Consider the following 26,320-nt stretch of genomic DNA (forward strand, 5'->3'; position numbering starts at 1 on the left):
GTTATTATCCCTGTCCGCAAGAGGGTGTGTGGATGGGAAGGGACAGGGACACAAACCAGGCCATTCCTGACACTAAGCAGGTGCTCAGTTGTCACTGACCAAATGGATCTCAGCTTTGTCCTCATATTCACCTCAGAAGAGAGCCCAATCCCAGGTGAAGTAGCCAAGGGCTGGAAATGTTAAGAAACATACAAGTGGTGATCTCAGCTCCAGGCTGGTCCCAGAGTGTGCTCTGCGATGTCTGTTATTCTCGGTCTTAACCTCCTGAAGTTCCCTGGCAGAACTAGCTCTGCTGATTACAGTGCCAGAGCTCAGAAGGACCCAGGTCTCTTCCGTGTCAGTGTCACCCCGATCTTGTCTGTGTAGACATTCTGAGAGCTGTTTTGTGAGTCAGATGTGCTATGGTGCTGGGAACAGTTAGACCTGGATGCCCACTTGGTGGATGAAGCACTCGGGTGGCCCTGCATGGCTGTCCCTCTGCCTGCTTCCTTCTCACTAAGCCCAGAGACCATCAGTCACCTCTCCTGCCCCTGTGACACAGGTATGCCTCCTGATCCATGCAGAGCATGCACAGCCCTCTCAGAGGTCTGGTCTGGGTTTTCATTCTCTTTGGGCTTTGATTACAGGCTCTGGAGAGTGACTTCGTCAGCGCCAACCTCCACCACTGGATAGACCTCATTTTTGGATACAAGCAGCAGGGCCCAGCTGCGGTGGAGGCAGTCAACACCTTCCACCCCTACTTCTATGGTGACAGGGTGGATCTCAGCAGCATCAGTGACCCACTGATCAAGAGCACCATCCTGGGGTTTGTCAGCAACTTTGGCCAGGTGCCCAAACAGGTAATGCAGGCTGAGTCCTTGTCTTGCTTCTCAGAAGAGCATGCAAAGCATGAGCTTGTGGGACAGAGGAGAACAAGGACATTCTGTGCTGGGGAGGGGAGGGCAGGAGGGGCAGAATGGTCCCACCATCTTCCTGAGCTTTCAGTGTCACAGCTGAACCCTCAGTTATCTGCTGAGGGTAATAAAGACAATGAATACTGGGTGAATCCTGAGGGCTCCATTCCTCTTCTGTGTCATATGTGATAGACTCTCTGATAAATCCGCCATACTGAATTCTGTATCTAAGTATCTGCCCTTCAGGTTATCATTTCCAGTGAGTTAAGACACATCAAGTGCTCGAATGTGTACAAAACATGGCTGGCTCATCAACAAGGGTTAGTTATTGGAGTGACATTGTCTTTAGATCTGAGCATAGGAGGTTTCTTCTATGGAGCAGGAAACTGAGACCCAGAGAGGCTGTGTAAGTCACCTGTGTGGAACTAGCATGGACCACTAGCAGCAGAAGAGGCAGAGCTCTGGTCAGTGGGCCACTTGGGAAGGAGGCCCCAAAGCATGTGCCATATTGTCACTGCCTGGGGACATCTTCCTCCTGATGAGATTGCAGAGGTCTTGCCTGGGTTCTGGGCTCTGCTGGCTCTGGTTTGAATGGGCGCAATTACTTAGTACTAAGAGACTGTGTGTGCCCCATACCTCCACTCTTAAAAGATGTGCAAGGGAGCAAGGTGCTTATTTAACAACTCCAACCCTGTGGACTCTTGAACTGTGGCTCTGTGTGTCTCCTCGGAGTCCTTTCTGCCTAGCCCTGTGACCTAGGGGATTGCTCATTCCCCGGTAAAGGGCACGGGACAAGAAATTGGAGGTAGGGGCTTTGCAGACAGGCCAGCATCTCAAAGAAGAGCATTGTTTCTCTATTCTCAAAGAATAGCTTTGTTTCTTGATATTAAATATACTTAATAATATGAATACAGCAATAAAACAATTTGAAGTAATAGCTCGTTACCCAGCAGATCCAGTTTTATGTGTGTGCAGCCCCTGTCCATAAGCACAGAACTTTACTTGTCACTGTGATCAAGGAGTGCACACAATTTTAGATTCTGGTGTTACTTTATGATACACATCAGTATTCCTTATCCAAAATGTCCACGATCTGAAGTATTTTTGATTTCAAGCATTTTCTTAGAATTTGGAAGATTTACATAGACTACCAGTTCAGCATCTCTAATCCCCAAACTCGAGTTTAAAAATGCTTCCAAATCAGTATGTCAGTATGCACAAACTTAGAAACTTCAGATTTTGGATGTTTGGATTAAGAATGTTCAACCTGTGTATCAGATTGAGCATTTGAAACTATTTGCAAGCAGTCTTCAGAATAAGAGTTTCATGCTGTCCCATCTGAGGGTGGGATCAAAGTGCTTCCTGGGCATCCATTGTTCCACCCAAGGACAGTGACACTTAAATTGTCATGGGGACCCAGAACCCAGGCTGTGGGCTCAGTAGGTGTTTTGTGTGAGGTGCTATTAAATGTTCACTAACACTTCTTTCTGAGTCACTCACAACCCGACTTTCCAGATAGTTCAGCATTTGATCACAGCCTATAACTGAGCCAAGACTGTTTTGAGAACTTGAACTTGACCCCTGACCCTGCCCATGTCTCAGCAAGGACCACCTCCCAAATAGGTTCTTTCCTGAATGTGCCCAAGAGCCATTTCCATGTGGAAGTGCAGGAGCCATTGGGGAGGGCAGGCAGGAGAACCAGTGCCCAGTTGTCCAGAGAATTTGGCCTTTGGGACAGTCTGATGGGAGAGACCTGGAGGAATTAAAAATAAGGCCCTTAGCTGGGTCTACTACTCGGGAACATTTGCATAAATGCTGCTGAAGAGGTCTGTGCTGACATCAGGATGGATGAGCCTTTGGGCAGGATGTAAGGGGGAAGAAAAATAGAAGAAATCACTCCAGCATATGAAGGGCACCCGGATTTAGGTAATGCATGTGCCCTTCTGACCCCTGAATATAAGAGTCAGCCATCCAGGGACCAGGATCTCTCAAACAAGGTCAATCTCTGCCCAAGCAGTGGGGAAGAAGGTTGGGTGGGTGTAGCTATCTGAGCTCCTGGCCTGTCATCAGCAGCACCTGAGGGTCAGGCTCAGATCCAGGGCTGACCAGGGAAACCTGGGATAGTGCCCAGGGTAGGACCACTGATGCCAGTGTCTTGTGTGTGTCTCTCCAGCTCTTCACCAAGCCCCACCCAGCCAGGAGCTCTATGGGGAAGCCTCCACCTGGGAGAGACACAGCCACAACTACCAGCCTGCCCAACCACCCACAGCCTTTCCTGCATAGCCTACAGTCGCTGAAGCCCTCTCAGGTCACTGTCAAAGGTGAGTGTATAGTCTTGCATGGCTCTTCTGAAGTTTCCAAGTGCTGGAGTCTGACTTCAAATGAATTATCTCTAAACACAGTGGGCAACTGCCCTGGAGAGGGCTGGGTAGAACCCATACATCTGTCTGCCTGCCTCAGACACACACACACCCCTGCCTATTACGTACACACACAAACACACATTCCAGCAGCTTAGTGCAGTGGTTCAAGCCTCTAATTCCAGCACCCTGGAAGGCTAAGGTAGGAGGATTACAAGTTCAAGCCCACCCTGGGCAATTTAGTGACTTAGCAAGACCCTGTCTCAAAATAAAAAGTTAAAAGGACTGAGGATGTAACTCAGTACAAAGGTACTAGCCCCGCTATGTCTCTCTCATACACATATTCTTCTCTTTCCCTCTAAAGCTAGAGGGGAAATCCCAAGTGTCCTGAGGTGGGCTTGCAGACTCTGCACCTTGGTGACCATTGCTCCTGGCACCCACGTGGGCCTGCAGTCTGTAGCTGAGACCATGCACCTGGGCAGAAAACTGTGGGGAGTCCCATACCAACTGTTCCTCGACAGTGGTGGTGGGCAGGGGTCAAGAAAAGCCAGTTCTCCTATCTCACTAGTATAGGAAGGGGCACCTCCAGGAGGAAGGGAGATACCATGCAGGGTATGCATGGGGTACAGTCTCAGCAGCCTCTTTTGGAGGCACATGCTATTACCTCCGCTCCATGAAGGAGCCCCAGAGCAGGAGTGGAGTGACATGACTGAAATAAGCAAGCTTGGAGCAAACTGATAAGCAGTAGATCGCAGATCTAAGCTGGGCTGGAGCTGGGGGCTTCCAGACAGATCTTATGCCACCTGCCTGGGGTCCCTCCCACGAAGGGCAAGGAGGACAGAGTCCCCCCCACCACAGGCTCCTATGGCTTTGTGCTATCAGTTCCTACAGACAGCCTGGGCTCTTCTTCCCTTGTGTATTAGTCAACTTTTCCCTTGCTAAGACATAATACCTGAATCCACAATTTAAAGGAGGTGAGGTGTAGTGTAGCTAATGGTTTCAGAGGGTTCAGTACATGGCTGGCCAGCTCCAAAGCAGAAACATCATGGTGGAAAAGTGTAATGGGTTAAAGCTGCTCACCTCATGGAGACTGGGAAGCAGGGGGAAGGGGACAGGTATAATTCCAGAGGTCACACTCCATGACCACTTCTTCTAGCCAGGTTCCTCCTCTTAATAACCTATCCAGCTGTGAGCTCAGTGACAAGGTTAACCCACGGATGAGGTTGGAAATCCCACAATCAGTCACCTGTCCAGGAGGTCTCTGAATGCTGTCAAGTTGACAGTCTCCTGAACCTTTGCTTACAAGACCTTGGTCAGGGAAAAACCAAGGAGAGGGCTTTGGTCTGTGGTACTGGCTTTTTCCCTCCAGCCCAGCTGAAGTCAGCCTCATAGTTTCCACCATACTGACTGGCGGGCAGATATGTTCCTTTTCTCTCTAGGATCAGAGTCTCCCAAAGGGGCTATTGGCCATATCATCCCCACCGAGAAGAACATCCTAGCAGTGGAGAAGAACAAGGTTCTGCTGCCTCCTGCCTGGAACAGGACTTTCAGCTGGGGGTTTGATGACTTCAGCTGCTGCCTGGGGACCTATGGCTCTGACAAGGTGAGCAGACATAGCCTCCCTCTCACTGGCCTCAAGAGTCTGGAGGTCAGGTTGTATCCCTGCCTAGGAGACAGAGGACTCTTGGGATCCCTCAAAGACCCCCTCTGAGTCAGACCTCAACCACATGTCCATGGCTTATAGGACGGTTGTGCACACAGTCACTTCCCGAGGGAGTCTGACCAGCCATGTGGCAACCTGGAGCCCACCCAGATATACACTCCACCTCCATGGGAAGCTGGGGACTTCTGCCTTCCTGGGCAGTGTGAGAATTTAGGATCATGCTGAGTATTCAGTGCCCCCAGCACTAGAACCTCTGTCTCTGCCTTGTCCCCGGCCACCACTTGTCACACCCAGGGGATTCCCCATCCTCCGTGCTACCACCCCTAGCCTTGCACCTCCATCTCATGAGGCAACATGGGTATCCGCCGCAGAATCCCCTTTTGAACTCTTTACCCATCACCCCAGGATGAGCCACTGCTCCCGGTTCTCATGGTACTTTTCATACCTCAGGCTCCTGTTGTTTTTCTTTCCCACCAATGAGGAAAAAGCTGCTCCTTGGGAGTGACCTGGACCCAAACACAGGTCTCAGGGCACCCAGACTCGCCAGTCTCCCCTTACTCTGCCCTGACTTCCTGGGCTCTGCTGGCCCTGCTCCAGCACCTGACTCTTCTCCACAGGTCCTGGTGACCTTCGAGAACCTGGCCGCCTGGGGCCGTTGTCTGTGTGCTGTGTGCCCATCGCCCACAGTGATTGTCACTGCCGGGGCCAATGCTGTGGTGTGTGTATGGGAGCTCAGTGTGGTCAAAGGCCGCCCAAAGGGCCTGCGTCTCCAGCAGGTAGGTGGCCCAACAGGTGGGAACCCTCAGCAGGTGTGGACCCTGAGCAGGTTCAGGGCCTTGAGCAGATCCATGTCTGGGGCAGTTGCAGTATCTTGGGCAGGTGTGTGCCTGGGCCAGGTATGGTGCCTGATCACATCCAGTTCTCTGATCCATGAGAGCCCTGCCTCCTTTGGGAGCATGGAATACAGGACCAGCAGGCGGCCACCATCTGTCACTCTAGGGATTCCACAGTGTAGAGGACACTTCTGTTTACATGCGGGCCAGCAGAGTCGATCTTCTGCATCAGACGTTGCTCTCTGAGTGCCTGCCATGGGCTGCCTGCTATGCTGTGGTGGGCACTTTCATGGGCATTGCACCTTTCCAACAGACCTGTACAATTACTGTCACTATCATCCCTGCTTTCATGGTGGCACAAGGAAATAGTCTTAGTTACCTTTTTTATTGCTAAGACAAATGATCCAACACTCAAAGTTAAAGGAAGAAAGATTTATTTACCTCACAGTTTGTAGTGGTTTCAGTCCATAATCATCTGCCTCCAAGGCAGGGTGGTGTGGCAGACAGGGATCATAGAGGAGAAACAGTTTATGGCAGGCAGAAAACAGCAAAGCCGCAGGAAGGATTACAGTACTTTCTGTCCCTTATAGCCTATTGAGGATACTTAGGGCAGGCAGCACTCACACCCTTAATCCTAGTGTCCTTGATCCTAGCATTGCACCATGAATCAATCCAGCATCAAACATTCTAGATCCAGCCACCTCTGAAAAGCCCCACGTATGACTGCATGAGGATTTGGGGGGCATCTAGTCACAAGCCATAATAGAAATGAAGAAATGGCCCATCCAAGGTCACAGATGGGAAAGCAAGACTGTTTCAGAAGGACATGGCCCTGGCAAGGGCAGGACTGACAGCAGACAGAGCAAGATGGAACTCTGGGTCCAGCTCCTGCAACCACTATCCCTGTTGTGCCTGGGTGGAGCTAGCATTCCCTTAACACTCACAATGCCCCAGGGCCTCTCTGGGCACTGTGAAGCAGGGGCTGTGATTTCTCTTTCAGATGATGAATCTGAGGCTCAAAGTGGTGGAGGACCTCTTGAGTCTGGGCATGTGTACTTCTAGGTTCTATGGTCTCTCTGTGTACTCATGAACTTGCCCAGGAACATCACTATGGACACTTCTTATGCAGAGTGCAAGTCATTTTCAAATCGATTTCTCATTTTGGGAGCCCCAAAGTAACAAAAACCAAAATAGGTCCTACAGCATTCACCCTGCCCAGATCCCTAAACTGAGTGTACTTTCTTCCATGGACTGATTATGGGTTTCTCTGGATGACTTTCAAGTCACTTGCTACTGTCTGGAGCCTGTCTTTATCCCCTGCTGTCACCACCAGGCACAGACAGTGTGGTGAGCTCTCAGTAAGAAGGAGGTAAGGGAAAGAGGGGTCTCCAAGGAGGAGCTAGTAAGTCCCATAGGGGTGGTGGAACCTTCTAGGTGTCTCTCCAGGCCTGTAGATGACCTGTCTCTAAGAACCACCCACCCTGAACAGTTCCTTCATCGCTTTATGCTGATTCTGGAGGTTTTCCATGGTGGGCAGTGATTCAGGGTTTTTCCCAACCTAAGGAAGAGACAGGAAGTGAAGGACAGGGCCCCTCCCCCAGGTGTTGCTGATGCCATTATGACTCACCTGGGCATGGTGGGTGGGTCCAGCCTGACCCTGGCTCTGGCTTTGGGGCACAGCAGGTGACCATTCTGCTGCTACTCTAAGCCCCCACTTAGCAGCGAGATGCACTATAAAAGCCCTGGTGTCGATACCATAAGAACACAATTCATCATCCTTTCCTGGCTCCAAATCAAGAGACACAGCCACCTGCTCATATTCTCTAGGCAAAGTCAACACTTTATCATTGACCCATACAGGCTGATGTACCCTTGGGTAGTCCCCAAACCACTGGCCACTCAGTGACCAAGGTCCTTCCCTGACCTGTAGACAGAGAAGCAAGTAATAGTTAAATAGTTTTTTAATAGCCTTAACAGTGATTTGTCTTTCAAGATATTACAACATTAGGGTTGGGATTTAGCTTAGTGGTTCTGCTGCCTGACTTGCAAGCTCAAGGTCATGAGCTTGATCCCCAGTACCGCTCCCCAAAAAAGTTTGTTTTGCTGGGGGTTTAGCTCAGTGGTTCTGCTGCATGCCTTGCAAGCACAAGGACTCAACTTCGATCCCCAGTACCAAAAAAAAAAAACCAAAAGAATACTACAACACTTAAAAGATATTTCAAGTTTACTTCAAAGACACTTCTCTACAGTTTCTATATAAAACTTTTCATTTTTGCACATGCTACCCTAATATACATATTTATACCTCTCTGATCCTTGTGTAGATACTTTTATTTCATTTTCTTCCAGCCTATGAAATGGTTTTCATTCCCCTATACCAAAAAAAAAAAACCAAAAGAATACTACAACACTTAAAAGATATTTCAAGTTTACTTCAAAGACACTTCTCTACAGTTTCTATATAAAACTTTTCATTTTTGCACATGCTACCCTAATATACATATTTATACCTCTCTGATCCTTGTGTAGATACTTTTATTTCATTTTCTTCCAGCCTATGAAATGGTTTTCATATTTTTACAGCCTCTATAATTTACATTTCAATTGTTCCAGATTATTGCATTTTCATAAAATTACATTTCAATTGTTTTGTCAGTGCACCATGGTTTAATAAACCATTTCTTCCAAAACCAGAGAATTAAGTTATTTATAAGTTTTAGCTATTTTAAACAGTGCTGCAGAAAGCACCTTAGATCACTGTTTGCTTCTGATTAATGTTTCCTTATGATAAATTTTAAGGAGTAGAATTACTGAGTAGTGACATAAAGTTTTCCAAGATGGTTCCATAGCTTTCCTGTGCTACCGACAATTAATTAAGGGTACCCATTTCGTCATAGCACAGCCAGCAGGGGGCCTTATTTTCAGAAGTTTTGATTTTATTTTTGCTACATTAGTTAGGTATAAGATGATAGAATGAAGTTCCTTTAATTGGCCCAGAGAGAAGTGTTATTCTGGAAAAGCAGAGAAGCCCATTTTGGGACACTTTTCAAACTGCTGCACCCTGCTTTGATTTCCTCTGCCTTGCCAAGTTGTCAGGTGTTTGGTGCCTCCTGATGCCTATGTGCCAGCTTTGGGAACCTAGGTGGGCAGCACTCTGCACCCAGCCCTGGAGAGCACAGGCTGACTCCTTTCCATGGATGAGCAGCTGTGTCTGCATCAGGCTCTGAGCTTCAGTCCCACCCGGCCTTATACCCATGTTCCTGTGCTGTCCTCTTGGGTCAGTGCTTAGGCATCAGACTTAGTCCACTCTGGGAAGAGAATCAGGAAGTTCCTGTCAAGCCCACCCTCTCCCCGCTCATCTAGACAGTTTCCATGTTCCTAAGACACTCTGCATCCTCTGCCATGGATTGTGGCCAGAAACTTGCCACTGCCATCTGGTTGGTGTCACGTTAAGATCCACTGAGGACAAATGGAAATCTGCGGCAGGACTGTTCATTGCTCTGACCAGCAAAGTGACGGCTTTGAAAAATGATGCTCAGCCTCATTGACCCAAATGAGTGAGCTGTAGTCCCTGCCAGAGGGACAGCAGTAGGCCTGGTCAATGCCACCTCCTGCCCGCTACCTGGTGCCCGGGGAGTGTCAGGCTTGGTGAGCTCAGGGGACCTCAGGCAGGCTTTCCTCCTATCTGACATACCTGGGATGGAGTCTTTGCCATTACTGGCATCAATGGCCCTCGGATATCTCAGGCCTGATCTTCACACACAGCCAGCTATGTTAGGCCAGGGCCCATCTGGACCCTACCTGAGGGCCAAGAGGAGGCTGAGTTGCTACTGGACAACCCAACCCATTGGACTTGGAAGGCACATCTTCCTGAGCATGACCTGACTTCCCCTCCTTCTTCCCAGTTTAGTGCAGGGCCCCTATGTCTGAGATTCCTACAACAGGATAAATCCAGGCTTTAACATGCATTGGGTCCCTCAGAGGGTCCATGAAGATGCAGGCTGTGCGGCAGTGCCTGAGAATCTGCATTTCTGGAGTCCCCATTTCTGTGGGGCTGCAGGGCCAGGCCTTGGAGAGTGACTGTGCTGTGCAGGTTCCAGACAGTGCAGGAGAGGACAAGGGGTATAAGGAGGATGCTGGGCTGTGGTTGAGGTGTTGCAAAGGGACTGCTGAGTCTCCCCAGCTGTCCCTTCCTCCAGGAAATGGGCTGACCACTGGGCCAGCTAAGGACCAACACAGCTACAGGGCCATGGACTGAGCTCTGGAGCTACTGAGTCATGGGTCATGCTGAGTCCCTGTTTCCTAGGGATTGGGTTAGGGGAGGGAGGAGTCACCCAGGGACAGTGTGGACAGTCCCTCTCATAACTCTTGGTTCTGCTTCCTGTCCAAGGCCCTGTATGGACACACCCAGGCTGTTACATGCCTGGCAGCATCGGTCACATTCAGCCTCCTTGTAAGTGGCTCTCAGGACCGAACCTGCATCCTGTGGGACCTGGACCGCCTTGAGCATGTGGTGCGTCTGCCCACCCACCGGGAAGGTATCTCAGCCATCACCATCAGTGACATCTCGGTGAGGCTCCCATTCCTCCATGTCTGTGGGCTTTCACAGTGTCGTGGTAGACAGTGCCTCATGGGAAAGCACAGGGGTTGGCCCAGGTGTGGAGAGACCCCTGTGCATGGTCCACTTTCTGCCCATGAGCCTATGTAGCCCCTGGGTGTAGCTCTAGTTTCTGCTTCTTCCTTGTCTTCCCTTGCTGACTTCGGGGGCTGCAGCATCTGCCCTGGCATAGGCACCCACAGCAGGGATAGAAGTTCCACCTTTGGTAAGGGGCCTGCTGGGCATGGCTGCAATTCCAAGTGGACTGGGCAGGGCTGATCTCACGGCAGTGACTGCCCTGTGCACTGCAGTCCTCACATTGGTTAGCAAATATGAGTTTGGCAGGAATACATGGATAAGAGGCCATTTAGGAAATATGTGTAGCAACCTGGAGTTTCTTCCAGGATGGAAATCCAGTTCTGGGTCTGGGGCATCCTGAGCATGCAGAGGTTTCTGCATCTTCTCACAGAAATACTCAGAGACCCAGAGTATGGAGAATGTGGACAGAGACTCATAGGAAGAGGAGCCTTCTGGTGCCAGTTTAGCTGAAAGTGGTGCAACAGAGGCTTGACCACAGGGTGAAGGTTAGACAGGTGGACAGAGGATGACTGGATGGGTGTGTCGATGGATGGATGGATGGGTAGAGGGATGGTGGATGGATGGATTGGTAGGGGGGTGAATAGATGGGTGGGTGGATGGATGAGTGAGTGAGAGGATGGATGGACAGGTGGATGGTGATGGTTGGTAGGTAGGTGAGGAGGTTTTGGGGAAAGGGGAGACCACAGAACCAGGAATGACTGATGTCCTCAGACCTCGGAGAACTCTAGTAGCAGTACAAATTACGATGTGCTTCTGGGTACAAGTCTGGTAGAGGTGTGTCGGACAGAGTCTTGGCCTCAGGCAGATGATCCTGCGATTTCACAGTGAAGCACAGCTTGAGGAAGGGCACGGAGCATTCTCTATTCCTTCTGTAGTCAGCAAAAATTAAATGTACGGCCTCAGTGGCTGACATGCCCACCACTCCAGTGGGTACAGAATAGACAAGATATGGGGAGCAGAGGTTCTGGATGTGAACATTTTAGGAGATTACAATAGGGCATTTCCCCTCAGACACCTTGCCACCCAGCTTCCCACAGGCTCTGAGCCTCATGCCATCATTTGAATATTGGTGTCCTGAACTCCACCAGACAGAATCCAAAACCTCTTCATCGGGTGGGCTGGCCAGCTGGGTGTAGATTCTGTGTCCAGAGCCAGGATTGTTTTGTGATAAGAGAGGAGAATTTGTGTGAGTCAGCTAGAAAGAAGTCCGGGGTGCTTGGTCGTACAAACTGGGTGACTGAGAAAGGGGCGGAGGGGCCACTAGTGACTCCAGCTGTCACTGCTGCAGGGCACCATCGTCTCCTGTGCAGGAGCCCACTTGTCCCTGTGGGACGTGAATGGACAGCCCCTGGCCAGCGTCACCACAGCCTGGGGCCTGGAAGGAGCCATAACCTGCTGCTGCATGGTGGAGGGGCCGGCATGGGACTCGAGCCACGTCGTCGTCACGGGGAGTCAAGATGGCATGGTTCGGGTAGGTGTGTCTTGGGCGGAATGAGGACCATGCACAAGTAGTGTATTTGTCCCCCTTTTTGCCCTTTTCCTCCAGGGATTTAAATCTTCAGTTTGCATTAGGGGCACTTCCAGTCCAGGTGCCTACAGCAGATGAAAGGAAAGGCAAAGCTCTTTCTGGGCAGAAAGTAAATAAATAAAATTTTATGTATGTGTGTGTAAGATATTACATACATGTGATAAAATAAAGACTGTTACAAAGGTGTGCGTGCTGAAAGGTCAAATTCGGTAGATTATAACTCAGTGTTGAAGAGATATGTGTGGCACTTATTCAACCCAATTTACTCATCCCTTTATCCCTCCACTAATCTAATCTATCCACTTATCCAACTATCTCTTCATCCATCCAACCATCCATCCATCCATCCATCACCCACACACCAGTGTCTCCCTCCATGAACTCAAGCAACCTCCACCCACCACCTATCCAATACTGGCTGAATCCTGGCTCCGTGCCAAACGCGCCATACAAGCCACTGCAGATGCCCAGATTCATGAGAAACAGGCAGTTTTCAACAGGATACTCATATTCCACAATAGGAGGAGGAGAAGCCATACGGGGACTGGCAAATGCCATGGTTGAGGTAATCGAGAGTGCCGTGGACTCTGAGGATAGCCATGGGGAGGGAGGAGCTGTCAGGAGCCAAGAACAAGAGGAAGGGCTGTGGTGGAGGGTAAGATAGAACAAGCCGCAGGAGATGGCAGGAGGGTGAAGGAGTGAGTGAAGAAAAGGAGGAATGAGAGGTTTGCTCAAGGAGCTGTCCTTAGAATTTCATGATCCATGTAAGGAAATGTCCACTGAGTGCACAGCCATTTTTGCAATCATCAACTGTAGGCCCTCAGCAAATCTGCCACCTGCACAAGCAGCTGACACTTAGCCTTGGCCCCTAGGTTATGAAGGCTTGGAGTCTCAGAAGTGGGTGACTCTTTGGTAAGGGAATGGAGAAGCACAGTCAGGCCCAAAGCAAGCATGGGTTCCTTTCCTACATAGAGATTCAAGGGAGGTGCAGGTCAGTGAGATCTGAGCATAAGGAAAAGCCAGGGTCCTGGGGCTAGAACATGATAGGGATCACAAAGGCGTAGGCTGCCGGGGTGTGAACTGACCTGGGTCAGCCAGAAGAGCCCTGTGCAGTCAACCCGAGGCCCCAGTGGGGGCCAGACACAGAGGTCCTGGAGGCCAGGGAGGTGCATTGGGTTCCTTGTGGCATTAGTTTGGGAGCCACTGGATGTGAAGTCTGCACAGGGCAGGTAAGGGGAGCAGGGAGGGAGAGGGGCTTAAGGACCTCAGGGTGGGCATAGACCCTTTCAAACTCCAACTGCAACCTAAACAGACCAGAGCTGGAGCCCTGAGCAAGCTTTTGCTAATAATAAATATCATGCCCATCACTTCCCTCAGGGGACCCCAGGTGTGAAGAAGAAGCTGGGCCACTCGAGTCTGCAGACACAGTCTTGCCCCCAGCCTGTGACATGTTTCCTTTTCTGGACAGATTTGGAAGACTGAGGATGTGAAGATGTCTGTTCCCAGGCAGGCAGCAGCAGAGGAGCCCCATGTACAGCTTCCCAGCCCCAGAGGTACCTGTCTTGCTCTGTGCAGCCTTCCTTTTCTCCCACCCCTGCCCTGTCCCACTCAGAGCTTAGGGAAGCTGTGAGGATCAAGATTTGGGTTTGGGGACAATGGGAGAATGGTTTGTTTACTGTAACTTTCTGGTATGGAGAAGCCCAGGTAAGTCCTGACTTCAACCTGTGGACACTGTGTCCCTGAGGTTCCTTGGCCATGTAGATGCTGGTGTGCTGGGTGTCAGTGTTAGGGTGCCTGAGCTCCAGGTGGGTGGTCCGTGCTTCCCTGGGTTGCAGCAGTTGTTTGCTCATGGACACTGGCTCTACCCATCAGGCTCTTCACAACAAGGCCTTCAAGGCAGTCCTGGGGATCCTGTGCCTGAGCATCACCAGGGACCATGTCAAAAGTGTGGGTTCCCATTCTGCTACTCAGCCCAGCCCCTGGAAAAGCCTGGGAGGTGTTAGAATTGACGCAGCTTGAGATTCTGAGTGCCCCAAAGTAAGAGAACCACTGCTCTGCAAGCAAAACCCCCCTGGGTGGTGGCAGATGAGACACATGTGAGAAAACCTGGTGACCTTCAGGGCCACTGTCACTGCCTGCAACATGGCAGATCCCTCCAGCTCATTCTCCTTTCTCGTGGTCATCCTGTGTAGTCCTATTACCAAAACATATGTTTGAGAGAAAAAGGGACACTAAGACAGAGAGGCTCAGGAACTTGCCCAAAGGGCCCCAGCAAGCATATCACCTTTTCATTGCTGCCACCATAGCAGCCATAACCATCACAGAACAACCTTCCCCAAACACTGCCACACAGTCATCATCCTGAGACCTCTATTTGGAATACAGAGCCAAACTCACCATCTCCACTGCCCAGTGCTCTGGCCATATTGCTGCCACCTTTTCTCCCAGCTCAGTCTTGACCAGAACCAAGAGGTCTTCCTTGAGTCCCACAATCCAAGAAACCCATGATCATAAAGCAAGAGTTCTGCCATCCCAAGGCTTCAGGGAGCTCCCTGTCTGTGTGCTCCATCTCCCAGAACTGTATCAACCCCACAAGAGCATTTCTCAACCCCTGAGGGCACCTTTGGAAAAGAACAGCCATTTTCAATGAATTGGCCCCTACCATATAGTGCACACCTCTTTGATTCACTTGACCATTCATTCATGGCTCAGCCCCTGCCCTGTCCTAGGCTCTGTGGTGGGAACCTCTTCCTTCAACATCCAGGGATCCATATGACAGTCTAGGGTGATCCAGAGCACTAATGTCACAAAGATCTGGTGCTATGTTCAACCCTCTGGTCCTGGTTTCTTTAGGGTACATGGAGGCCATGAGGTATCATCCCATCCCATCCCATCCCTGTTGAGAGAAGAGAAGCTAGGGGTGGTTTGGTCTCAGAAACTCAGCACTTCTTTGGAGAGCAAAGGTTAAAGTCCTTCCCCTAAATTGGTGCACTGGGAGGACTATCCCCAGGCTGGTTAGGATATAGTTCTGTAATACACCTGCATGAGACTGTGTGCCAGTGGTCTGGCCACCACTTACCCATTACCTAAAGGCATTAGCTTAGCCCATTGTGGATGAATAGATGGGTGGATGGAAATGGATGGATGAGTGAATGGATGGATAGATGAATGGACAGATAAAGAAAAGTCACCTTGGAGCCACTTCATTGGTTATGTTCAGCATCAGCATGGTGGTGAGGTTGGGTTCACTGGCTGGGAATCCAGTGAATATGCGGACAATAAGGCTTGAAGCCCAGTTCCACCCCAGTCCCAGCTCCTTGCCTGGCCCTGATCTCCCTCTGTCAAGTGGGGATATTTTCTCTACCGCCTATCTCACCTGATGATGGGAAAGTAATAGGCACAGATCAGAATCCACTCCACAATTCAGTTCATCACTGTCATTTTGTCACACTGCTAAGAGTGTCTTCTTAAATGCAGCAGTTGATGACATTAGGGAAATTACAAGATGGTTTCAAGTCACAGGGAGTCCCCAATCCATACCTTCTTCTGCTCTCTGCCCCCCTCCCAGGTTACTGCTGCCTAGGCACGCTGACAGCTGAGGTGCAACTGTCGTTCAGTGAAGGGCAGGGATGAAATGGCACAGAGGCCTGGCATAGGAAAAAGGGAATCACATGGGGCCACAGTTTAGAGTCAACAAATCTGTGTGCAGATTTGCAAAAGAACTCACTGGAGGTCTTTAATAAGGAAGCATGTTGTTCTTATAATATTGCTCAAAACTGTTTTGTTGGAAAGGGATCAGGATTGAGCATGACACGTGAATATTTGCATGTGTCCTCTTGGCGTATATATTATTGCATCCCTTCGAATGTCTTAAGGGGCTAGAAAGGAGATCTTTGATGATATTGAAGATACTGAATTTATGGGCAGATGTAATCTAATTTCTGCCAGGAATTCATTTGTTTGTCATTTGCGGCAAGGTCCAACCCAGATGAGTACAGGTTATTTCAGAAATCACTCCCTAGATTTGGACTCAATCTGGTACACAAAAACTGCTCAAGAAAAGCTTGTTGTTTGGACTTCTGCTGGAATTTGCAAATGCCTGTTTCCAATTTAAAGCAGTTCCCCTTCTTGAACCCCCACCTACTCCCCAGCACTGCCTGGCTAGGTGGCCACACCAGGACAGATGGGGCTACAGCAGCGCCCCGGCCCCAGGTCCAAGGCAGTGGCTTCGAAGGGCGTACCCAGCTGCTGCCTTCCCTTCATGTCGAAGGAATTACTGTCCATCCCCAAATGCAGTCATTAAGATGAGTGAAGTAACAATCATCGAGTTATATTTTTTGAAAAAATGTTCTCAGCATTTAATTATTGGTTGTGGCGTGAGAGGATTTAGATAAGTTGATAATGCCGACTTTATGTAATTTATTTTTACTAGGCAATTACGGGCTGCATTACATCCTGGCAGCAAGGTATTGTGGGGCATCTTATTAAGCATAAAGCCAGTAAACACTGATGAACAATTTTGCTGAACTAGGCACGCAATTTAGAAGGCAATAATACACAAATCCAATTTGGTACACAATGGATCCGAGGCCCGTCAGCACATGTAACTATCACAGCCTGCAAATTAAATTGGGACAGCCCTCTTTGCAACAGCACAGGCCAAGATTAAATATATTTTCCCCCTCAATTTAGCAAGTTGCTGACCACAAATATAAATATATGTGTATATGTTTGTGTGGACGCACGCAGACTTGAGTGTGAAGGTACCCGGTTGTCCTCCCCACAGGTCACAAGTGGCTGAAGAACCTTGCCCTGTGCCGGGAGCTAGATGTCAGCCTCGCTTTGACAGGAAAGCCCAGCAAGGCCAGTCCTGCCGTGACAGCTTTGGCCGCATGTAGGTAAGTGCAGCCTGGTTCCTCAGGCCTCCAGCAGAGGGCACTGGGCCACCCCGGAAAGTCCACCAGGTCCCGTAAGGCACTGTGAGCACAGGCAGGCAGGGAGGAGGCTCAGGCTGCCGGGATGTGATTGTGGTGCCAGTAGAAAATGGTTCTGTCTACTGTGTTGTTACTATGTGTGTGTTTTCTTAGTATTTGGGATTGAAATCAAGGCCTCCATACTAAGCTACATCCTCAACCCTTTTTCTTTTGAGACAAGGTCCCTGTAAGTCATATAATTGCCCAGGTCGGGCTTGAACTTTCCATCCTTCTGCCTCAGCCTCCCAGAGTGCTGAGGTTATAGCTGTGTGCCACCACACCCAGCTTGTTCTTGTGGTTTTAAACTCATGCTCTGGTTCCCTTGCTCTTGAGGAGAGAAATACAAAAGATGAAAGTCTGTTGCTTTGTGACTTTTTCCTGAGTTCTGCTGCCAAAGGTAACACCTGATGTGATGCCATCCTGTGCAAACCCACATTTGAGGCTCTGAACCAATCACGGCAGACAGTGGTCACATGGCACACAATGACTATTTGATTTAGCATGCACAGTGATCTGTGGTATAGTTCCCACAGTGAGCTCATCATGCACCCCCAGAAGTATGGGCTGGGCGCTGCTGACCTTTTCCCTCCCTGCCTGGGTGGGCTGGGATAACATCCCCAGTGGTGGGAACGACACAGAGTTCTGGATGTCCACCTGGGGTGGGTAGCTGGGCAGGGGGTAGAGATGGAGAGACCTGAGCTGCAGTCTTCGCTGAAGAACTTGCTGTGAGTTCTGCTTGGTTCTGGACAGGCGACAGTCTGGGCACAGGAGAGACAGAGGCCCGGCATCTCCAGCCACTCCTCCATGTTCTGGGAGCCCACCCCCCCACAGAGCTTCTGGGGAACTTGAGGCCCAACTGAACCCCAAGCTGCAGTTTCTAGCACGCTGGCTGGTCACACTGAAATTACTGCTGTCTCCCAATATTTGCTGTCCTCTCTCCTCCCCAGGAACCAGCCCAAGCTCCTAGTTGGCGATGAAAAGGGGAGAATATTCTGCTGGTCTCCAGATGTGTAGACTGCAGCGGGGGCTCTGATGTGCAGCCTTATGTGACACCCAGCAGTGGAAATGATCAGGGCCTTTGGGGGTCTCCCCTCCCCAGGGCATTTGTGGAAGGGGCTTCTGCCCATCCATGCTCTGTATCCCACACTGTCCCTGTGCCCCATGTGAGGACTATAGACAAGCTATGAAGACACATGCATGCTGGACATTGACCGTGGGTGACGAGACTCACAGGAAATGCACACAATTCTGCTATTGCACTGAGAAAAATGGGATGGGTTACTGGAAACTGTCGGGATGTGTTTGTTTTATTAAAGCAACTATTTTCCCAATGCCAGAACTTGAGTTTGAGATCATTGCTCTCCCCTCCTTGATGTCTGCATCGCACCTCACCTGGGGCGGAGGGCCTGTGCAGTGAGTCAAGAGAATCACCCAGTGCTGGCAGAGGGAAGTCGGACTAGGGTGCTGCTCCTGGGCCTACGCATGCAAGCTCCTCCCAGGGCCATCCTTACATGGAGCCCAAATGCGCAGCTGATTTTGACCTTGTACTCTTGCTGTTCTGAGGAAACCTACACTGTGGTTGGACTTTTGCTCCCCTCCTGCAGATAGGCAGATGGGATGCTCACCTGTGCCCTCTGAAGAACTTCAGTCCCTTCTGGGGCAGGCTACCCTCAGGTGAGGCCTCGGGTGTCAAGGACTCATGGCCAGGCTTAATCTAATGCCCCCTATCCTCTCCCAGACTTTCAGAATTGGGAAGGACACTTACTTGCCTTTTAGATCAACCCACACTCAGATGGCTGCAGGGACTTCAGGGAGGATCAGCCTCTGGATTCAACTCACTCTCACCCAAGGCCTTTTTTCAAGGGCTCAAGCAGGAATATGAACCTCCTCATATTTCTCCAAGCCCTGAAGAGGGCTGGATGGTTGTCCCCAAACAATTTAGTCCGGGCCTAAGGACATCAGGAGAATGAGCTTGGTATTGTGTGGACCTCAGGGGACAGGGGATCAATTAAAAGATGACTTGGTTTTTGAGTGGCACAGTGGCACACAGCTGTGTCAGAATAGTGAGTGTGGCCAGGACACGCTGGCGCCTCCTGAACTTCGAGTTCTCTGCCACGGAAAGATGGAGAGAAAACACTTCTTAGGTCAGAGCACTGCTCCCTGGGTGGGAAGCACTCTCGTCTGACCCCAGGCCGAGGGTCGTGCCATCTCCCCATAGTCTCCATACGCTATTAGCCCACAGCCATTTGCAATCCCCCAGTTGGTCTGTGACTGCAGCCAAGGCCCATAAATTTAAGAGCAGAGAGCACCACTCCCCAGAAGGGCGAGAGCATGCCATAAATATCAGGGCTGGGTCTCCTGTCATTTTTCAAAACTATTCACAGCATTTACCCAGGGCTGAAAGCTCTGCTAGCCAAAAGGCTGTTTCCTTTCATTCACTCAACAAACATTTTTGCCCTTCTTTTGCTGCTTATTGTGTGGAAGATGGAGAGATGAGGCTGAGTCTTCTTGGGACCCAGGGGCTAAGAAACCAGAAGGGCCCTTGAGAGATGTCTCATGCCCCAGGGTGGGCACAGGTGACATCCTGGCTGTCTTAGTCTGCCACAGACCAGGGGGCTTAGGTGACAGAAGTGTTTTCTCACAGTTCTGGAGGCCAGAAGTCTGAGATCAAGGTGCAGCAGTGTGGACCCAGGTCTGCCCTGATCCTCTTTCCTTGGCTTGCAGACCCTGTCTTCTCCCGGGTCTTCACAGTGTGCTGCTTCTCCATGTGTCTGCAGATGCACCCCAGGTCAGAGGCCTGCTCCCAGCTCCCAGCTGCAGTCCATCCAAGAGAGTAGAAGCCATGTTGCTGGGTGAAGTGGACTCAGTGTCCCTGCTGTGGGGGTGTCTGAGCAGAAGGTGAGGGATGAGGTGAGGAAGAGATGGTGGTCCCTGCTGCCCACCTGGCTATCACATCTCAGGCAGGAGGCTTGGGAGGGGTGTTCTCAGCTTCTAAGCCCATGATTTATGTTCCACTCACTTGCACCTGCTCTGCTCTGAGACAGCAACCAGGCCTGACTCTGCCAGCCTAGCTGCCCTCCACATGAACTTTCTAAGCACAGTGTCACCAGCTCTGACCTGGTCTTGCAATGACAAGACCCACACTTGCCCCAGGAGCAGCACCACAGCTTCTGCTCGGAGGAAGTCCTAGGTCAGTTACCTTCCCACATACCTTGCACATGACGCATTCATCCCAGAAGTCACCAGGCCTCTCTGGAGGAGAGGTCACCTTACAGTGGACTGTCCTCTAATCTCAGGACAGTGAGGATCATGAAAGCACAAGACTCTATCAGGCAGGCACCGGAGTCCTGAGAAGCAATGACATCACCAAGGCAGTGTCACCACTGTTCTGAATGGCAGTTCACCACTTAGGGAACCACTGAGGGTTCCCTAAAGCACAGTCTGTGTCTATGTCCATATGGGTACAGACCTGTCCTCACCTGGGCACACGTTCACGAGCAAGGTGTTCAAAGGCAACTCACAGTGAACCCAGTGTCTGGAATCCGAATGGAAGTGTAAGTGTAAGCCACCCTTCTCCCGGACTGAGTTCGACAGTGGGAGCTCAGAGAGGGCCCTCAGGGCTCCTCTGTGTTCCTCCAGCTGCCTCTCATCTGATGGGGCACAAGCTCTGCCATACACTCCCCTCACCTCTCACCCATGAGCTCCAGGTCCGATGGGGAGAGCTCAGTCCTGGAGGTGACAGTACTGTCGTTCTAGCTCCACCACAGTCAGAGCCAGTGCTGAGAACCCAGGCCTGGCACCTGCAGAGAGCTGAGCACAAGACTGGGTTGGTCTGCAATGAGATGCCTGCAAGCAGGCGGGGTGCAATGGAGAGGAGTCAGCTCTTCACATGAAAATCCAGATGGAATCTGCTTTGCATCAAATTGAATCTCTCTGAGCCCAAATCAGATTTGCCTCAGAAAGTTCTTGGGAACACATCACATGCCTGATGTGATGACACAGGGTATGTGTGCAGGAGTGTGTCTGTGTGTCTGTGAGTGTATATGTGTGTGGGCATGTGTACAAGTCTGTATATGTGTCTGTGAGTGTGCATTTGTGTGTGTATTTGAGTGCAGGCATGTGTACATGTGTGTGTTTGTCTGTATCTGTAAGTATCTGTATGTCTCTGCATGTGAGTGTACGTGAGACTGTGAGTGTGCACGTGCCTATATGTGTGTATGCATGTTTTCATGTGTCAATGTGCTGGGGCACATTGCTTGAGCACTTTCTCACCTTTAGGCAACAGCAAGCCCCTCCTCTCCACACAGCCTCCCCAGGTCCCCAGGAGCTCAGGTCCTCCACCAAGATCTCCTTGTGCCCCCTCCTCTGCCACTTCCTGGAAAGGCATCAAGATAGTGGGTGACTAAGCCTCCCACACTGGGCAGAACTCAGCTCCCTCAGCTTTGGGGCCTGGGCTCTAGCAGATCCTCAACAACACCAAAATGGGGAGGTGGCTTTGTCCACCCTGTGAAGCCCTAGTTCTTTCACTCACTTTGCACAGGGACCCACAGAGTAGCTGATGGAGCCAGCAGGAGCCAGGCATAGCAGCCTGATGTGGAACCCTGAGAGTCCTACTCAGTCAGGAGCTTTGGAGTGAATAAAAAGAGCAAGCCAGGATCATGGTGTCAGGGGAGCACCCCCTGTCCCAGGATCTCAGCACTGCCGCAGGTGACCTGTGAATGAGAGCTCATTCTCCCGTGGGCCCTGGTCCATGCAGCGTGCTCCACCTCAGCAGGGCTCTCCTGCTCCCCAGGCAGTGTGAGAGCTGAGGTCATAGCCTTTTCCACCCCAAGGGTCTGCACAGAGGACTTCAGTGATGACTGTCTGAGAAATCCAGGCTGGCTGCAGCGTCAGCCTCACTCAGCTCACAGCTATGTCCACAAGGGCTGCTAGAGTTAAGAGCCCAGGTGGACCTGGAACGATATAGGGGACCAACCCTACTCAGAGACCCAGACTGTGCAATGAGCTCCAGGCTAGAGAGCAGGTTTTTCCCCAGTTCTGCATGAAATGGAGTGACAGTGACCAAGCAGGACTGAGGGGCACAGGTAGAGCTGTCAGGGGCCTCAGATGGCAGGGAAAGTTCAGGAAGGGAACGCTCCAGGAGCTGGGGAAGGTAGGGCTGGGGAACCTTGGACAGCCTCGATGACATCTTAACCCTGAAGGGTCCCCCACTGGATGACACAGCTGGGAGTTCCACATTACTCACTTGGATTTGGGGAACAGGGAAGTGGGGACACAGAGGCTGCAAGGCACAGAGCAGACACCACACTGGGGACCCCAGCTCTCCTGATGCCCTCGGTGTTCCTGGGATGGGCCAGCTGTGTACAACCTCTAGTCACCAGAGCAATGAATGGTGACAGGCTCAGCCGTGGGGATAGGAGACACCCAGCCTCATAGCCTATGCACAGGTGATCTTTGAGGCCCCAGGAACACAACAGGGGCCCAAACTGGTGGTTTGGGGGCAGGTGAAGCTGACAGCGTCTCCTGTGTGGGCCAGGCATGTCCATCATTACTTGGTCTGCATTCTCTGGAAAGGCTTGGAGACATCGAAATCTGACACCTCCTACTGTGTCTTTTGGTGGTTCTCCCAGAAAGTTGTATTATTGGACTGGCCCAGAATCCCTTTGGTTTGACCCCTGGGCCTGTTCCTTGTGGGAGACTCAGGCCTTGGGGATGGTGCAGAAGATCCCGTGCCACCGATGGATGAGTAGGTTGCCTCTTCGAGTCCTGGTGTGTTGTCTCAGCTTCGGCAGGGTGGCTCTCCTGCCTGGCGATCCACATCTTCATCTGAAGTTATCCTAGTGATTTACTGAGCATCTCCTCCTCTCAGTGTCAGGATATAAGGGTGGTGGGGACAGAAAGCTCCTGCCTTGGGACTTCACACTCTAGAGGCAGATGGAATAAGTGAGAGGGATCCCCATGCAGGGCCTGGGAGACAGGATATCTGGAGACACTCGAGGATCTCAGTGAGTGACACCTATAGACACTTAACTGTGGAGGAGCAAGAGGAGCCCTGTGATGCTGTGACTTCCACGTCCATCCATGTCTCCCAGGCCAGGACACCAGGCTCGAAGGACCCGGTGAGTATATCTGCCATAAATGGCTTCAGGTTCTGTCCTCAGCTCTGAGCCATGGCTGCTGTGTCCCTCCCTGGCCATCTGTTACCTGTGCCTCGGTGCCCTCATCTGGGCCACCTGAACAGCACATAGCACAGAGATGGGACTATAATGTGCCATCTGCCTCCCCCAACAGTCCCAGCACCCAAACCAGCAATCTGGCTCTTACTCTCCAAAGTGCCCATGCCAAGCCCCAGCTTGCTGCCATGGGGATATGGAGAGGTGCCCTTGAAGAGACACAGGCTGGGTACCATGTGGGCCTGGCTCCCACAGGAGTGGCCAGGATCTGGGCAGGCTGTGGCCTCTCTGTGGGGTGGAGGCAAATGGATCTGACCATCCTCTGAGGGCTGCCCCTAGGCTGCAGGAGAATAGGATCCTGACAGGAGGGTCTACACCAAATCCCCAGCATTGAGGGCAGCCTTGCATCCTGGATGAAATCATCAACTTCCCTGACTACTCCACAAGCATCTGAGGGCCTTAAGGTCAGAGGATGCCCTGTGTATTCAGCCCTCTCTGTCCTGTGCAGCAGGAACTGGCCCCATGGGAAGCTCCAGAAAGGCCAACTGGATGAATGAATGGATGAACAAGTGAATGAATGTGCACGATCACACACAGCCCTGTCTGGATGACACACAGATTGTGTGGTGCATCCCCTGCCCTGGCTGGTGTACAGAGCATGGGCTAGACCCATGCCCAAGGCTGCAACCTGCAACTTGGAACATAGAACTGCACCAGCCTTACCCTGGTTCACTCCCTCAGGCCTTGCCACCTGCCTGTGGAGGGAGCATGGGGCCTCAGTGCAAGGCAGGGTGCTGAGAGGGCCACTGTAGCCCCAAGAGTGTGAGGGGCCAGCACTTCTCCCAGAATGAGAGACACGATACACCATGCTGCTTATGCCCCTCCAGGGAAGGGGTGAGGGAGTACTGGGGATGAGAAACACAGCAGGGGACAGAGCAGCCTCCTTCAAAGGTGACATTTAGCAAGGGAGGGAGTCCCATGGGGATTAGGGGGTATTCCAGGCACAGGGATAGACAGGAAGAAGTAAGCAGTACTTGAAACAGTTTGAGGTGACAGGGAACCTTCAGAGTGAGGGACAGCAGCAGGGGCCACAGTGTCACAGGAAACAAGGGGAGGGTCACTGAGCACTGGTCAGCAGGGCAGCCCCTGGGCTGTATGTGGAGAAGTGGGAGGAGGCTTCCTCTGATCACAGGAAGACACAATGCCCATGGCCATACCAGGGCCCAGGCTGTGGAACCTCTCCTGTTCTGGCTCTGTGGAACACTGGGTTACTTGCTGGCCACTTCTGTCCTAGGGACCACATGCCCCACTTGAGCAAGAGCTGCCCCTTGAGAGGGGGAACTATGAAGCTGCTAGTCCTCAAACTGGACTGCCTGCTGCCAACCTCCTCAGCTGGTGACCTGGCCCAGCACGACTCACATGGGCCTCCTCCATGGTGACAACCCAGCCGGCTGCACGTGAGGACAGCTGTGAAAAATGACACTTAGGGCCAGTGTCGCCATTTCCTGTACAACACATAATTAGGTTAGATAAGAAACTAGCTGTGTCTAAGTGCTATAAATGTCTATATTAAGCTATTTTGAGAGTGCCGAGCACTTTGACATTTGAGAGTTCAGAGTAATTGAGGGATTGAAATAAAATTGCTTCTGTTATTTGAAAGGTCATTATCATCTTCAGCTAGATATATGAGGACTATTTTCCACTCTAGTGAGCCGTTCTCTCTGCACAATTAGCATCGCTTGAGCAGAGGTCTGCCAGGGAGACTCCCACCTACAGCCCCCACCGGAACCCAAGGTGGCCGTAAGATGCTGGACACAGGGGAGCAGGAGTCAACTCCAACATGCAGTCCCTACCACCACTGTGGGACAGCTGTCACTGTGGACTCTGTACCTGCCCCTTGTGGGTTGGTCCTGGTGCAGGTGCATGCTGGAAAAGTTGTTCTCATCCTCATCACGCGGTCAAGGATGCTGTCATTGTCAGACACTGCAAATGAGGAAACTGAGGCCAGAGGCTCAGCACAGTTAGAGAAGCTTCAGGAGTGTGGCTGGCAGGTATGGAGTAGGCTGCCAGCTCCCTACTGCACCAATCACTTGTGGCTGGTCCCCATGCCAAAGTGAGAGAGCCCAGATGTGGAGCAGTTTGGAGAGGCAGGTTTTTGAGGTCCCCTAGAGTCTGAGCCCATCTTCCAATTCAGATAGTGCTGCTGCCTCCTCCTCCATGGCCTGAGCCACCATCTCAGTCATTGAGTCTCTAGGGGTCCCCTTAAGGAGCAGGGTGGCCCCCGAGAGGATACCAGCTTGGGTTCCTGGGAGGGACTGAGGTCAGCAGAGAATGCAGGGTCCCAGGACAGCAGTGTCGGCACCCCAGAGCTGAGGGGGTGATGGCCACCAGCCCACGGCCGCCAAGCAGCTAGTGCTTCACAGGTCACACAACATCTTGGGAGCTTCTAAATAAAGTCAAGATCTTGACCCTCCTGCAATGTGACACTAGAATGTCGGCCAAAAAATCAGATACTGTTGCCTCCCTTCTGGCTCGTTCAACTCTCCTCCCTGGCTATTGAGTTAAATAAGTAGAATGCTCCTAATTACCAGTGAGAATCCCAATTTAGATACGTTAGTGCTGAATTCCATCCTTGATAGTGTTAACTTAATACAGCACAGTGTCTGAAGGTCCTGCAGAGAGACTTTGACCTCCCGCCATGAAGGTATCTCAACCACACGGATGGCGCTCTTGCGAGGGGATGGGCAGTGTCATCTGTGACAAGATGTCAGGCCCTGACAATTCATAAGGAACAGAGACATTTCTTACAATTCTTATGGTTCTGGAAGCAGGAAATCCAAGGTCCAGGGCCCACATCTGGGCAGGTCTCTGAAGGCCATCACTCCATGATGCAAGGTGGGAGAGCTCAAGACTGAAGTCAGCTCATGGACTCTTTTACTATCAGAATCCATCCATGAGGATGCCCCTCCCAGGACCAAAGAGCTCTAGTGAGGCCCCACCTTCCAGTGCCTCCACACAGGGCTGAAGTTTCCAGTGCTTGCCTTTGGGGACATGCTCAAAGAGGAGCAAAGGCCAGGGATTTAGCTCAGTAGTTCTGCCGCATGTCTTGCAAGCACAAGGACCCAAGTTGGATCTCCAGTACCAAAAAAAAAAAAAAAAAAAAAAAAAAAAAAAAAGGAAAAATTTTGGGAAAAACCCAGG

General features: G+C 51.1%; 1 protein-coding gene across 1 annotated transcript in view; it reads left to right on the plus strand.

Moving 5' to 3' along the window:
- The window catches only part of Wdfy4 (WDFY family member 4), a 247,344-nt gene extending 229,024 nt beyond the window's left edge, over positions 1-18,320 (plus strand). Inside the window, exons 54-62 of the mRNA XM_033761851.1 lie at positions 627-839; positions 3,067-3,214; positions 4,693-4,856; positions 5,534-5,692; positions 10,140-10,319; positions 11,734-11,916; positions 13,442-13,526; positions 16,760-16,871; positions 17,894-18,320. Coding sequence (XP_033617742.1) covers positions 627-839; positions 3,067-3,214; positions 4,693-4,856; positions 5,534-5,692; positions 10,140-10,319; positions 11,734-11,916; positions 13,442-13,526; positions 16,760-16,871; positions 17,894-17,960 — 1,311 coding nt within the window. The 3' untranslated portion in view covers positions 17,961-18,320. The remainder of the gene's footprint in view (positions 1-626; positions 840-3,066; positions 3,215-4,692; positions 4,857-5,533; positions 5,693-10,139; positions 10,320-11,733; positions 11,917-13,441; positions 13,527-16,759; positions 16,872-17,893) is intronic.
- The last annotated feature ends 8,000 nt before the right edge of the window (positions 18,321-26,320 follow it).

This window comes from Fukomys damarensis, unplaced genomic scaffold, assembly GCF_012274545.1.
Source record: "Fukomys damarensis isolate Sample0158 unplaced genomic scaffold, DMR_v1.0_HiC HiC_scaffold_1, whole genome shotgun sequence".
Classification (NCBI taxonomy): domain Eukaryota; kingdom Metazoa; phylum Chordata; class Mammalia; order Rodentia; family Bathyergidae; genus Fukomys; species Fukomys damarensis.